The sequence below is a fragment of the Juglans regia genome, chromosome 15, assembly GCF_001411555.2.
Source record: "Juglans regia cultivar Chandler chromosome 15, Walnut 2.0, whole genome shotgun sequence".
Classification (NCBI taxonomy): domain Eukaryota; kingdom Viridiplantae; phylum Streptophyta; class Magnoliopsida; order Fagales; family Juglandaceae; genus Juglans; species Juglans regia.
The window spans coordinates 17,619,961-17,635,731 of NC_049915.1; the positions used below are offsets into that span (position 1 = coordinate 17,619,961).

The 15,771-nt window shown below is 35.2% G+C and overlaps 2 protein-coding genes across 2 annotated transcripts; one reads left to right on the plus strand and one right to left on the minus strand.

The window, feature by feature from the left end:
- The first annotated feature begins 1,988 nt into the window (after positions 1-1,988).
- Positions 1,989-5,287, plus strand: LOC108993249. Its single transcript, XM_018968100.2, has 4 exons — positions 1,989-2,332; positions 2,645-2,727; positions 4,729-4,784; positions 4,889-5,287. The coding sequence occupies exons 1-4, from the start codon at positions 2,161-2,163 to the stop codon at positions 4,965-4,967; spliced, it is 390 nt and encodes a 129-aa protein (XP_018823645.1). The 5' UTR covers positions 1,989-2,160; the 3' UTR covers positions 4,968-5,287.
- Positions 5,288-10,237: 4,950 nt separating this feature from the next.
- On the minus strand, positions 10,238-11,632 carry LOC108993112 (U-box domain-containing protein 21-like). The gene has a single exon (XM_018967880.2). The coding sequence runs from the start codon at positions 11,565-11,567 to the stop codon at positions 10,239-10,241; it is 1,329 nt and encodes a 442-aa protein (XP_018823425.1). The 5' UTR covers positions 11,568-11,632; the 3' UTR covers position 10,238.
- Between the last annotated feature and the right edge of the window lie 4,139 nt (positions 11,633-15,771).

Genomic DNA, 15,771 nt, shown 5'->3' on the forward strand with positions numbered 1-15,771 from the left:
TATGGGTTATGACTAGGGTTTTCTGATTTGTCTATGGTTTTGGATCATCATGAGCTTGTGCATGTTAACACCACAATCCTGTCATGTTAATTTGCAGATGTGAACTCGGAATTTAAGGTGAAATCCAAAAGAAACAGACAGATATGTAAAAAGAGGATGCATTGTAATAATAGAGTTCTAATTGAATTTGTTGGACTTGAATTCGATGGAGATCCTTTCCAATTGCTTGACCGAATTGGATAGACTAATGGAAAAAGATAAACACACTTCAAACATGCTGTGGAAGGAGAAATTCTTTTGTTGGAACCAGAAGTTCTTTTGTCGGATCTATTGTTGATAATGCAGAAAGAAAAGATCAAAATCTCATAAAATTTCTAGAAGATTCAATAAAAATTGTTAAACCTGATTTAAAATTGAAAGACGTCTCTATCGCCTCTTAGGTTACTTCCGTTTATTACACTACCAAAGATACTGGCGTATATAAGGGTACATACACACACACACATATTGTAAAGTCTACATGATATGTCTTTCTCTTTTTAAAATTGAATCATCTAATTTCATCAAATAATTAGAGAGAATCTCGACTCAATTAAATTTAATTTAATTGAATCGACCTTACTGCTTAGATATATCCCTTTAATTTGTCTTCCTAGCATGCAACTGAGAGATTGAGTGACAAATTACTATCAAACAAATGCACATTTGATGCGTTTAAAATTGAAGTGTGTGACTTTGGTGAATAATAGTGTGCCAAGCCATTCAAACATGCTAGGAATCACATCAGATAGATGAGTGTTGGACGAATTTTTAAACGATTATATAGATTTAATACATGTATTTATTCTCCTCTTCAATTGAAAATAAGGATCTCCTACGATTTGGATCGGAGAAAGTTCCTCCGAAACAATATTTTATGCGCTTAAAACAACTTAATAAACTGATTAGGAAAATAAATTGTTGAAAATTCTTATCTGCCTATTTTAATTATAACTCAATTCCCTTTTGAAGGTGGTCAAGTAATTAAATTCTCTTCACTCCTAGTTTGTTTTCGTATATAAGACGAGATGAGTTGAGATAAAAATTGAATAAAATATTGTTAAAATATTTTTTTAATATTATTATTGTTTTGAAATTGAAAAAGTTGAATTGTTTATTTTATTTTGTATGAAATTTTAAAAAATTTGTAATGATTAGATGAGATAAGATGAGAAGAGTTGAGAAAACGAGACTTAATTTTTTGCAATTAATTTTATTTAAGTTATATTAAACTTTAAATGGGAAAACAAGTGAAGAAAATAAATGAAAGAGTTTATCAACCTTAGGAGTTAAATCAAAACTCAAGTGATGATATGATTCCTCTAAAAATTAATATTCAAATTTTCTTAACAATTTCTATTTGGATACAGAAATATTTTTAATTAATCTCATCTCATCTTATTATTATAAATTTTTTTAATTTTTATACAAAATATAATAAATAATTTAATTTTTTTAAATTTTAAAATAATAAAAATATTAAAAATAATATTCTAATAATATTTTATTTAACTAATTTAAAATTATAATATATCATGTCCAAACTATCCGATTTCGAGGTTGAATAATTCCAAAAAATAAAATAAAATAGAGAAATGCTACTCACTGTACATTGCACTCTCCACACACTTCACATAATTTTTTTTTTTTAACCCACGTTGAGTGTGCTGAGACTTCTGGAGATGTTTGGATTCGAAGATGACTTGAGATGATTTGAGATGAGTTGAGATGGATTGTGAATAGTAATGAGATGAGTTGTGAATAATAGTGAGATTTATGAATTAAAGTTACTGAATAGTAATGAATAATAGTGAGATGAGTTGAGATGAGTTGAGATGAACTGAGATGACTTGCGAATCCAAACAAGCTAAGTTGTAAAGAAGATTTTTTCAATAAAATAAAAGTGAAGAGTTTATACCCAATAGGGCCCGTACAAATCATTTCAGTTTTCTAAAATCTAACGGTTAAGAAAGCCACACTCGCCAAACTAACATCACCTTGGAAACCCATAGAAGCACTTTCCGGTCGTTTTACCTTGGTCATTAAGCCTCGCAAGTAGCATCTGCAATCCATTGATCCAATACCGAAGAAGAAGAGAGAAGAAGAAGAGCAGAGGGGAAAATGGCGTTGCAGTGGATGATATTGACGTACATTGTGGCAGCAGAGGCCGCCATAGCCGTTTTATTGACCTTGCCTTCACCCAAGGTCGTCAAGAATCGTCTGGTCTCTTTGATTTCTCTTATTCTGCAACCTGCCCTCTTCATCGTCCCCTTCGCAGGATTCCAGCTGTTGGGTATGTTTCCCTTCTCTCTCTCCCCTTCTTGCTTTGTTTTTTCTTTAATCTCGGGTTTGTTTTTAATCCTTTGCTAAGAAAACAAGGGTCAAATGAATGAGAATCTCGGGTCTTATAACGGGTTTGCGCCTTTTGTGGCCATTCAGAAGCTAATAAGAGGGTTTTCTCTGGTTTGCTGACGAGACAATTGGAGAATTGACTTTGTTTTTTTCTGTTTTGGTACTTTCTCGGTGAACAAATGGGTGATTAGGAAAATGGATTTCGAAATATTTTCTGAAGATCTGGAGTTTAGCGTTTCTTGATTATTTGCAGATATTTATTGGAAGAACGAACATCGCTTGATGTGCACGTCTGAGATCTGCACTGCTGCTGAGAGAGATCGCTATGAGAAATCTGTAAGATTTTCTTTCCCTTTTTCTGCTTTTATTTTCCGTTTATTTTCAAAGTTGATTATATCGTTTATTTATTAAATTCTGTGTTTCTATATTTTGGAAAAATAGATAATTCGTTTGCTTTCGACATTTCGTGTTCTTGTACCTTTTTTTTCCTTGAGCTAATTATTTTAATTTTATAAGCATCTAAGACTTTGGAATTTGGACGAGACACTTGTTATTTATATGACTCTAATTGTGATTAGAGATGTATTACTAGATATTTTAACAAAACCCAACACAGGCACACGCACAAAAGAGGAGGCTAGTTCTTCTGATGTGGGATTCTCTGTGGAATGTATTGGAAGTTGCTTTAGCAATTCCAAATTGGCACTGCTATCTTGTTTGTGGATTTATTTAGATTTCATCGAAGGTTGTCTTTGGTTTAAAATTTCCCTGGAACCCTAATATTTATGACAGCCCCAAAATTCCATTTTTTATAACTGGGATGATCGATGTCTTGGTAAAAGAATTGATAGTCAAAGCACACACTGAAAGATGCTCTAGTTTTGGAGAAGCTAGTTGAAGCAGATGCCCTGTTGCCTTGTGAATCTAATTATACAATGGTATTAAAGCTACTCTTTTGTATGGGCTGACAGAAACCGAAATGCATATTATTATGATTTTTTTTAAACGTTTACGACCTGAAGAGCCTGAATTGATTTTTTACAGCTACATCTTTCTGTACTTAATGAAGGATGTTTATCCATTTCACTGAAAAGTGATGCCTGATTGAAGGCTCTTTGTCTAGGGGAAAGCACTAGCCAATTTGAAGCTTCTCTGGGATCACTTCTAAGATCCAGTTTCACCTAAGCTAGTGTGGATTCAGTACCCATGACTACCCTTATATTCATATTCTCAATGTGGGACTCTGGGGTGTTACAAATTTAGCCATCAAGTTCTGATTATTATCTGTTCTGCTGAGTGTGGTTCATTCTTTATGCTATAAGATCGTTGGCGTTTTTTAATTCTCTAATATTAATTCAGGGTTTGGATGCACCTTTAACTCATTCTTTAGCCTTGTTTGGATTCAAAAACCATCTTAACTCATCTCATCTTGTTTGGATTAAAAAAACATCTCAACTTGTCTCATCTAATCATTACAACTTTCCCAAACTTTCAAACAAAATATAATAAACAATTCAACTTTTTCAAATCCCAAAACAAAAATTATATTAAAAAATTATATTCTAATAATATTTTATTCAACTTTCAACTCTTATCTCAACTGAACTTACAATCCAAACCTCCCAGTGTAGATAAATAAGTTCTATTACCTATAAAAGAAAATGGGGGTGTCTGTAAACCTGCAGTATCAATTCGAAAGGTTTTATGCCTTCTCTGTCTTTTTTACATGCTGTGTATTTTTGGGGATGGCGAAGGGCCTGGTATTGGAATAATGGGATGAGAAAGGTATTCTCCAATTTGAGAATATACTACCACTCTATTTTTGATAGAGGGAGTGAGGGAGCATGGTGGGATTAAGAGGGGAGAAAAAGACAAGATGCAGTGGTAGGGGATTTGGACGGATTCTTTTCAACAAAGTTATTTCCGAACTTTAATTCCTTTGTTGCATACTGTACTTGTTGTTTCGCTTAATTGCCTTAAATAGAAAAATACATTTTAGATGCATTCAAGACTGGATATTTTTAAGAAACAATCACCTGAGTCTTGTGCCTGGCAAAATTAAGATCTTACTATTGATTCCCATGCAAAAACTGAACCAAACAGAACCAAATGGAAATTAATTCTTTTCATAGGATCCACACAATGATTGACAAGGGTTCAAAATGTGTGATTGAATAAGCATTAGTAAATAGACTACAGTTAGCTCTAATGTGATTGCATAACCGATGCGCAGGCCATCTCCATTCCCAGGTTTCCCATGGCATAAACTAGCTCAAGTACGGATAATTTGTACTTCTGCAGCCTTTCATATGCTTACCTTGGACCTATGTTGTGCAGATCTACAAAGCTCAAAGGAATGGCGTTCTGTGTGCTGCATCAATACTTCTCTATTGGTAATTTCCAGTAATCCATTATCCTTGTTATTTGGATGCTTTATTTAGGAGTCTACGCTTAGTTGTTTTCAATAGTTTTAAATGTCTTTTGAATGGGTGTGCAGGTCTATGTACCGCATTTGCAAGTATCACAAGGAGATCCAGAGCTTGGAGGAAGTGGAGAAGAGATACAAGGAACAGTAGCTTTCTTATCCATGCCCTTGTATCCAATTAGTGGGAGTCGACACTGTTTATTTTACTCAACACTGTTTGAACAACCGACATTGCTTCTAATCTTTGCTGTCGTGCCATGAACTTCATGCACGTCCAATTGCAGCCATCTGTGCTTGTGGCATGCTCTTTATGTGACTCGAAGCTGCTGCTCGTTTTTTGTTTTTCCATACGAAGACATGAAATTGTTTTGGTTTTGTTTCTTTGCATCGAAAACCAATTGTCCACCCACTTGAGCTTTTGGGAACTTAGTTATACCACAAGTTTTCTAATTTCAGATCAAGTTTGAGGCCTTTGTGTGGTTGATGCCCTATCAAGTTTTGTTAAACAATGGTGTCGAGAAGATGCATTGTGCATTGAAACCTTTAATCCTCTCCCTCAAGAAAAAGATAGGCTTTTGAGCGGGTAAAGGAATTGAAAATTGAAATAGCATTGGATATAGCGGCCCCATATCCAAGTGTACTAGACTGGTTCAGAAGCTACTTGACTCTGCTGCTATTTGCAAATTGACTAGTGTTTGGTTTGAAAAGAGATTTTATAATAGAAAGTTTAGAAAGTAATTTGATTTGAATAATGCTAGGTACAAACTTCAAATAGATAAGTTTTATACAAGTCTTTTTGTAAAAACTTGGGTTCCATTAATAAAAAATATTTTTTTTGTTTTTTACATTTTTTTAAGGTGGGGTTTACTTTTTACGAAGGCTTGTGTGTAACTTATCTATTTGAGGCTTATACACATCCTTTCTCATTTGACTTAATGTGATAAGTCATATCTATTTTATAAAAAAAAATATGTTTAATAATTTATTATGATTATTATATCATATTAAGTTACATCAGTTTTTAATTTTTTTTTAATTCTTGGTGTGATCAAGCATTTCCCTTTGGGTTGGGCACAAGATTCAAGCAAAAGAAAAAAAAAAAACCACAAAAGTAAATAGTTGATGACAAAAAAGAAAAAGTGATATATTAAAATAAAGAGGAACGTTTCAGACAGGAGTCACCTATAACTTGAGTTTATCGGAGACCAATTATGTTGTGACATGTAAGCCTTCCATGGCATGTTAATGTCGGGACGCATACGGGTAAGCTTCTCTCTCTCCTTCGTTCCTGATTTCTCTCAAAATTCAGAAAGGCATCTCTCTCTCTCTCTCTCTACTTCGACTGTCTCTCTCTCTACGATTTTATTTCAGAAACTTGAGTTCTCTCTCTCTACTTCGACTCTCTCTCTCTCTCTACGATTTCAGAAATGCCTCTCTCTCTCTCGACTCTCCCTTCCCTTCAATTTACAGTTCATCGAATCAAGATGATGAAGACAAAGATTTCTGGTTTTATTTTGACTTTGAGCATTTAAAAGATGCCAGCATCTGTGCTGGACCATGTTCAGTTTTGGTCAGATTGAAATAAATGGTAGAAGAAAGATGGGTTGGTCAGATTAGAGTAATCACCTATAGAAGAAAGATGGGTTGTTTACCTTGCCTTTGCTTGATCTGGGGGTCATTTTCCCTCATCTTCTTGCTTATAAAAGAGAAAACAAAAATTTGTATTTGGACCCAGCTTCAAAAACTCATCTCAAATTTATTCATTGGACAACTTCTTTATGGATTTGCGAGGACATGACAGATACACGAAAACAAAAATTTGTATTTGGACCCAGCACAAGACAGATGCAAGATCAGTTCCTCTTTGGACAGATCAGATTGGAGTAATCGCCTACAAAAGATAACTTGTATAATTGCCTACAAAAGAGTTGTATTTTTGTTCCATGTGATTTGCAGAACTTGCAGGGTATGGTGCGATGGTTTGGGTTGCGCCGAAAAGGTTGCTCCTCCACCGGCGTGCGGTGTGCATTTGAATGCTCAAAGTTCATCCAAAGTTTTCTCTGGATCCAGAGAGGGCAAAGAGAGATAGAGAGATCGAGGGCAGAGAGGGGGAGGTCATGAGAGAAACGAGTCGGATTAATGAGAGAGCAAAGAGAGAGGGGGAGGGGGAGTAGATGTGCGCTTGCTACGTGTCGTTTTCCTATTAGTCTTCGATATTCTATCATTATAGGAGTCACCGGTCTGAAGATTTTCTCTAAAATAAATAATAAGTACAAGCTGAAAAATGATAGACAATAAACATCTTATTCCTATCATTACTCAAGGGGAAAAAGATGATGGTTTGTAAAATTTGGAACTCAAATGAAGAAAATATTGTATAATATCTGATGAAATCTTATTCCTATGATCATATTAATTGACTGCTTTATAAAATAGTTTTAAGATATTCTTAAGTAAAATGGTGGGCATGCAAGAAGAATCTCAATAAACATTTTAATAAAACAAATTGTAACGCCCCAACGAAAGACCCAAACCACATGGCCTATACTCCAAAAGGATTAGTCAATGATACAATTGGAGCCCATTAGAACTTTATAAAGAGTAAAAACTTATCATTCCCAAGCAATGTGGGATCTCATACACCGCTTACCCTTATCCATATCATATATCATATGGGGTATCACAATCTACCCCCCTAAATTTCCGACTTTCTTGTCGGGTCTGTCTATTGTAGGTGGCACGGCTCAAGTCCCTCATTTCTGGTTGGGATAGGCTTTGATACCATTTGTAACGACCCAATGAAAGGCCCAAACCACATGACCTATACTCCAAAAGGACTAGTCAATGATATAATTGGAGCTCCATTAGAACCTTATAAAGAGTAAAAACTTCTCATTTCTAAACAATGTGACCCATATCATATCATATATCATATATCATATGGAGTATCACACAAATGCAAAGCAAATAATAAATAAAAAGACAAACCATCCAGGAAATAGGAAATGATCGAGCAGCAGCAGCTCTCATATAATTTCAGATGAACATGTACTTGAATCTGAAAGGCAATCAGCTTAGAAACGTGGGCGAATAACAATCAAGTAATAAGGGTAGGATTATGGTGACAACTAGCCAACAAAATCACAGTATCTTTTGGAACTGCTTTTGAAAAAGGTGCCCTGTATAGTTCTACAAACAATGACAGTACTACTGAAGATATATATATGGGTTTGAGAACAAAATCATCAGTGTTTTTTTTTCTTCGATAATTAAGTTCTAACCACCAAATTATAATTAACATCCATTTGATCTTTTCTCTCCTTTTTCTGGGTATGTAACCTTTTTCTCTTACCAGAAGAAAGTATGCCAGCTTCTTAATTTCCACTTGAAATCATGCTGATTTATAGATTGAAATCGATGGGGGATCCAACAAGCTCATGTGACAGTCGCAACATGCAAATGCGCGCGTCTCCTTCACCCTTTTTCTCTCCCCCCAAACAACAATCCCATCATGAGAAATCCCCCCCAAAAGAGGCTTCTGATCCCTCTGATATATGATCTCTTCTTCTTCCTCCTCCTTCCTTTTCTGTCGGCCTCAGCATATGCTTATAATTTGCCTTCTGTTTTTTTTTTTTTTCACTCATTTTTTCGAGTGTGATACTTGAAAACAGTGAATTTTAGGACATCGTTTCCCGTTGAACTTTAAGCCACAATACATGAACTTTCCCTCAGTTGGATTGCATAAAAAATTGCGTCCTTCTTGGTTTGGTAAAAAAAAAATATTAATATTAGATAGAATTTTAGATATGTAAATTTTGCGTATTTTTTTAATTAAATTATGTACTTTGCTAGACATTTGCTTCTTTTATCCTCTGATAAAATACAGCTTAATTTTCGTGTCTCTAAAGCCAAATACGTACGCCGCTACTACTTATATAATATGTCAAGCCGTTGTACGTCGACCTTGTGATGAAAATAACGTAAATATCTTTTGAAATTTGAGGACTTAAAAAATTATGAGATATTTCTTAAACGAGGAATGCTATGTATAGGTCACTATTTACTCTTATACTCTATATCTATAGTTTTTTTTTATAGGACGTGTGGATATTTTTCATATAGCGTAGGAGTATTTTTTATAGAATGTAGAGTGTAGGATAGTAAATAGTGACCAATATTTTTATAATATATTGATGGTTGAGAGCCAACACCAATATAGCCTTCATCACGCTTGTTTTCTATTCCTAACAAAAGGGGAAAAAGAGAATATTAATGCTTGTTTTCTTGAAGATTCAGCCATCTTTTGCATCGAAAAGAACATGATCTCTAATTGTACATTTTGTAAATAACGATCAGAGCAGAATTCTAATGGATATATGCTTAATTATCATCCACAAATCTTGGTAACCCTTCATTGCCCTTTAACCTTTGATGTGAAATATGGCGTGTGATGATTGATGGATGGAGATAGGAAAGATCCATCACACCATACCATGACAGACACACATTACAAGGAGTTTGGAACTCAAATAATTAATGTCTGAGCTTCCAATCAAACTGCACAAATAAACACACACCTAAAAAATATTCATGATCAGCAGTTTCGATCGGCTTATGATTGAGTTCAAATCAAGTGGGTGTTCTGTGTTCATGTTGTCTTTCCCAGAGGGCTCAAATTCAATGCATGTCTCATAAGGCCTCCCCCTTAATACATATGTTAGCAACTCCAATCAATCAGTACTGCTTTATCACTTTAACTCCCATCAATCAGTTTCGTATCACTTTCATGATAATAATATCCATGTCCATATCATCATCGTGTACTGGTGTACATGGTGGATGCAATGGAGGAAATATATAAACATCTGTGATCAACCAAAGAGTTTTCTGCAATATTGTTACCTGTTCTTTCATTTTCCAAAAGTCTAACCCACATTCATTTTTCAATTAACTTTGATTCCAGCCCCCAAAAAAGATGCCCTGTCATAAATTTTAAGTTTCTTACTATTTTCTTGGGTTTTTAGTTTGCAGCTGATAGATCTATTATGCAGGCCGGGAAGCATGCATTTTAACGACTTCTTATCTTCGATCTACTTAGAGAATGGATAAGAAACTGTACCGTGGCTGTATATGCAATATCTGTCACTAATTTCCAATGTTGGCATCTAATATAAGAGGAAAAAACTAACAGCATCAGATCAAGTTATGCTTTCTGTGAAATCAGATTAAATTAAACCCTATCTACTGCATGCATGCGCTGCTTCTGCATGGCATGTTTGCACTTTGGTTACATGATCGTGGATCGATCCACAAAAAGAAAAGAAAAATTACTAATTACACAGAGTCGAATAGTAAACTGGATATATATTCATCAGAAAATATGAAAAGTTAACAAAGAATTAGTTTATATATCTTCACAATCTCAAAATGACCTTTTGAGATTTTTGAAATCCGTAGTCTCAATGCATTCAAACCCAGCAACCCTGTAAGGATTCAACAGTTTCATAAGCTCAGTTGCTTTCTCCTTTGTCTCATCACCACAACCAACCTGAATCACTAACAAAAGCTTCTGAAAGGCACCAACTTGAAGAGCCTCCACCAAAAGTACTCTTTCAGCTTCATGCCTGCTTCCATATTTGCAGAGCTTCAAAATAGCAGAAATGGAATACTCAGTGGCCAAATCTGATAACCTCAAGATTTTCTTCACCAAGACTGGTATTGTCAAGGCATTACTTTGAGCCTCTTCTCTCCCTTCTTTGCAGCAACAAAGTCCGTCAAAAACACCCAAAGCCCTTTCGCCTATGCTTTTCTCCGAATCGACAAGAATCTCCAGCATTAAAGAAACCAGACCCATCTTAACAAATGTTAACTTGATCTTCTCACTGGAAGAGAAAGAAGAAGAAACCAAATAGAAAATTACCATGATTGAAGCTTTTGTAATGGTTGGACAGATTTGCTTCCTAACGAGTTCAATTAGTATTTCATTCACTCCCTCAATGCTTGATACCTTTTCCACAAGCTGTTGATCACAAGCAAGAAGCTCTTTCAATACTGATAGGGAGTTTTCCTTTGGCGAAAGATCTCTGCAGCTCAAAAACCAGACCATGCAACCTAAAGAAGCTCGAGATCCCAAGGATTTCTGGGCTTCCGTATCAACTGGAAACATCCAATTCAGTGCAGACAATATGTCTTCCAAAACCGTTGCATTTCTCTCAATGGATTCATTTGCAAATGTATCAAATGCAGCAGCCAGTACAGCAGCCGCTCCATTTGCAACGATGCATCGCCTGTTACGTTCACTCTCTGCACCCCATTTCTGAATTTTCTGCACCAATTCTAAGCACCTGTATTGATCCAACCGTCGTGCTGACTCTGTAACTCCGAAAAGAATCTCCGAGACCTCAACCGGCGCTACTGGAATTCTCGGTGTAGGGATGCGTTGAACTCCATATTTTTCCTTCTCCACGCACCAATCTTGGATCATTTTCGTAAGCGCATGGTTAGGAATCCGATCAAAACTCTTCAGCATCTGCTTCGTGACCGGGCACGTAAAGTTCCCCGCTTCAAGCCAGGTTTCGATGCTTTCGCGATCATATGTAATCCCAGAAGACAACGTGACGGGATCTTTCATCAAGTCAAGGGATATCGGGCATTGGAAATGATTCGGGATCACGAGCTCCATGTCCGAATTTCCCGGATGCTTTTTGCCGTCATGGCTGGCTTTACTTCTCCTCCTCCAACCTAAAGGCATTTGTACAAAACTTCTAAAACACCAACAAGAATAAAGGAGAAGAGATATGTACTTGTTCTTTTCCTTTTTGGCAATGAAACTATATGGAACCTGTAAGCTGCTTTATGAGAGCTTTACATACAAATATATATATATATATATAGCTTTGAGGGTTTCACAGACGGTACTGTTCCAAGTTCAATGTTCAAACCTCTGAATTAATTAAGATAGACAATATCTCAGGAGAAAAGTTCAAAACTATATATAGATAGATATATGTAGAGAGAGAGAGAGAGAGAGAGAGTTTGCTAAGTAGTAGGGAGAGTTTGAACATTGACCGCTGAAAGGTTTGAAAATACAGATCCAACCGTCAAAGGAGAGGAAAGGGTAAAAGAAACCAAATTTAATAGTCTGCGGTTTCTATACACATGATCAGCTGCTGTTTGAGAGTTTTGACCAGCGGACGAAGACTATTTTCTAACTCAAATATGCAGCCCAGCTAGCTTCCATGCACCCTTTCTGTAATCAAAGTCATATATAGCCATCTTAAAGAGGGGCCCTACAATGTTTTGTGGTGATTTTCTTCTGAAAAAGTTTGTAATGCAACAGAAATTGAGGCAGCTAGCTAGCTAGCCCTGCTTCAAAGGCTGATTTCTGCAATCAAATCAAAGCCATGCATCTTAAAGCTATGACGAGGGGCATGCACAGTACTATAACCTTTTGTGGTAATTTTCTACTGAAAAAGGTTTGTAATGCAATAGAAATTGGGGCAGACCGGCCGGCCAGCTTCAAGATTTCTGCAGTCAAAGTCATATATAGCCAGCCATCTTAAAGAGAACAGCTAGGGGGGCCTATAAATTTATGTGGTAATTTTCTTTTAATTTCGGAGAAGGGAACAAGAGAGAATGATCAAGACAAGACAAGTACTGTGCATAGCTTTTGAGGTCTACGTTGTTGTTATATTGAATGAGTTGTATATAAAGTATATAGGTCCCTAGCTTGCAATATTGATGAAAGATAAATCTCATGATGATTTCTGATATATAGGTATACCAAAAACAGACCATGCATGTGCTAGGAAGATATAGTTTTTTGCTTTTTGATTTTTTCTAACTGATCTAGATTGACTTTCTCATACATTTTGGCACCGATACATGACTAGGTCCTTGATAAGGACCTCAATAAAATCAACACCATAAGAAGGAACATTGTTCAACAGTACTAGAAATTAAAAAAATGAATATTAATGCTACTTGGTCATCTGAAACTTACTATTCAAATGATCTTGTCAGTTATAGAATTTCAACTTACAAAAAAAAAGATGCTATAAGAAAACTGTTTATTTGTTGCTAGTTATTTTCTACGTAAATGATTATTTTCTATTAAAATGAGTCTATTCTCGTCATAAATGGTCATTTTCATTATAAATAACTTTTCATAAATATTTATTTTTCTTGTAGCGGCCTTCTTTTGTATTTTCGGATGCTCTTTTGGTTTGAGTTTTTTTTTTTTTAATAAACCACGTGATAATACTTGGTGATCATGCCACATCCAAAGGCTCATACTGATGAGTGGTAAGTTTCAAATGACCCAATAGCAATACTCAAAAGAAATTTCCTTGACATGCCATTTAAAGTCACTGAAATGCATATATGTGTGGTCAGATACAGCCATGCATCCAGATTTTATGATCAAAGCCATTGTATGCCAATTGCAAGCTGCTTGCAGACTAAAAACGTCTTGACCTTCAACACCTTCACTAGTTGAAATTAATGTAACACATGTGACTGACATCCTAACAAGAGGTTTAGTAGTAACAAAAATGCATGCATGTGAGATTTAGGCATCTAGGCCTATTGCCATGCATGTATGTGTAAGTGCATGTATATATTCATTATTTCACCTACCAAGATGATCATCATGATCATGTTTAACTCATGAGAATAGCTAGCTAGGGTTTGAAAATGCGTGTGAAATTTTACCTTTTTCTATGTTTTTACCTTCTTCAGTACTATTTTTCTTTTCACATTTAGAAAAGTCTAGTGACGAAATTTTCTCATGTTTGAACAAAAAACAAAGCTACCTCGTGGTAGGGATATTCATCAGTCCTCGATCATGAGGCATAGGGCCCGGCACCAAACATAACATGAAGTCATCGGCCAGCGGCCAATTGTCACAAATGATCAAATCATCCAACAGGAACAAATTAAAGAAATTTTATTTTTGAGCAAAAGACTCAGCTAGCTTTCATGAAATTCTTAAGAAATTTTAGGTCATGAGATAGTATCAATCAATATTTAATTAATTAAATATTGGTCTGATCATGATGTTATCAAGAAAAGTAGATATTAATTTGTCTAACTTTTTTTTTTTTCCTAGCTTTTTGTCAAACTTTCTGTCTTATCTTTCCCTTTTAATTTGTTGATTTTACCATTTAACTCACGTTTTGATCTTTTTCTTTTATGAGTTATTGATCATAGGTCCAAAATCCACATCTGGGAATTGAAAGGTTCAAATGATTAAAGTTTCAAGTAATCAATCATCTTTAATTAATTGTTCATTAATTACGAAAAATTGGAAGTCTTCAAATAGTTCATTTATTAGTAAATTCATTCACACGATACCTGATCAGGCCAATAAAATGATTTTTACGTACACTATTAGAGCCTACAATATTGAACCAAATAGGAGATCAGATGGGACATGGTGATGATGCATGGCCGGCCGTGATCGATCGTGATTGTCAGCGTTGGCACCATGCAGTAGTACTACAGTACTGGCCGTGCACGGACGACAAATTCAAAAAGGGTTGCATGCATGCATGGGAGGGATATTGATTAGTTTTGTAGCGAACACCAAGGCCATGGAGGAGGAGATGATCAGGTAGTCTACAAGAGCAAGAAAGAGTTATGTTACATACAATCATTTTTACGTGCGTTTTGTATATTTTATTGATATGATTGGTCAAAACAGTTATTTTATATTAGTAATGCAGTTAATCATATTAGTAGAATGTACAAGAAATACATAAAAATAACTGTACATAAAATTTTTTTTAGATAATTGATCGATCGAGTATTATTAGTTATATGCTATGCAGAGGTACTACGACATGCATGCTGCATGCATGTATGCTCTCAATCTCCAATTTTAACATCCATGCACGCACGCATGCACGCACCCATTTAATCTATTCATAAGTGATATATATTGACGAGTAGAAACACATGTACCTTTTAATGATGATTGTTCAAATAACTTTGATGAGCCAAGCTGGAAAAATTAAAAACAAAAAAACAAAAAAAAAGGAGACAAATTGACGTACTATATTATATATTACGAGCTGCATGTATCTCCAAAGTATCTAGCGGCTTTAGCACCTATATATATAAGTTCCATGCCAGAACAGAAAGCGTATTAATTCCCTACCTTCTTAACTTTTGGAATTGAAGATTGGAAAACTAGCTAGATGTGTACGTACACGAAGAAAAGCATTCAAGCATATGCATGCTCTATATTCATTAAAGAGTAATGATATAAATATAATACTTTGCACAATAATATTATAAAATGAGGATATTTTTATAAAATGATGTTACTTTTATAAGATGTTTTACAAAAATATATCTCATTTAAAACATAATTGTATAAAATATTGTAAAAAATATTATGTGTAAATCTTTAAATTACTTCTATTTATTGGTGAGAGAAACCGTACTTGCACGTATATATCTATAAAGAAATGCATGATAGACTGAAATCAATCACCCGTTTTACCCAAACTCTTAATACTTTACCCTTTACATAAAGAGAGATTCTACTCGCAACCGCATCGGAGAACCGCTGCTTAACCAGCGTCCACAGGGAAAATGAAACTGTGTTTCGTATATACCAAACGACCGCATTCCATCATTTTTGCCCTCCCTCTTGAAGAAATGTTCCCTTCGTCTTCCCATAGAAGAACACGAAACCTTCCTCCCAAAAAGATGAAGACATGGTCCCAGCTCCCTCATTTGCAAGTTCTTCTTCTCATCTTCTTCTTCTTATCTTATTCCTCAAGCTCCTAACAAGAATTAAGTCCTCCATTAAAGGGGTATACTGTTCCCTTCATCTTCCCACAAAAGGACATAAAGCCTTCCTCCCAAACAGACGAAGATGTGGTCGCAGCTTCCTCGTTTGCAAGTTCTTCTTCTCATCTTCTTCTTCTTATCTTCTTCCTCAAGCT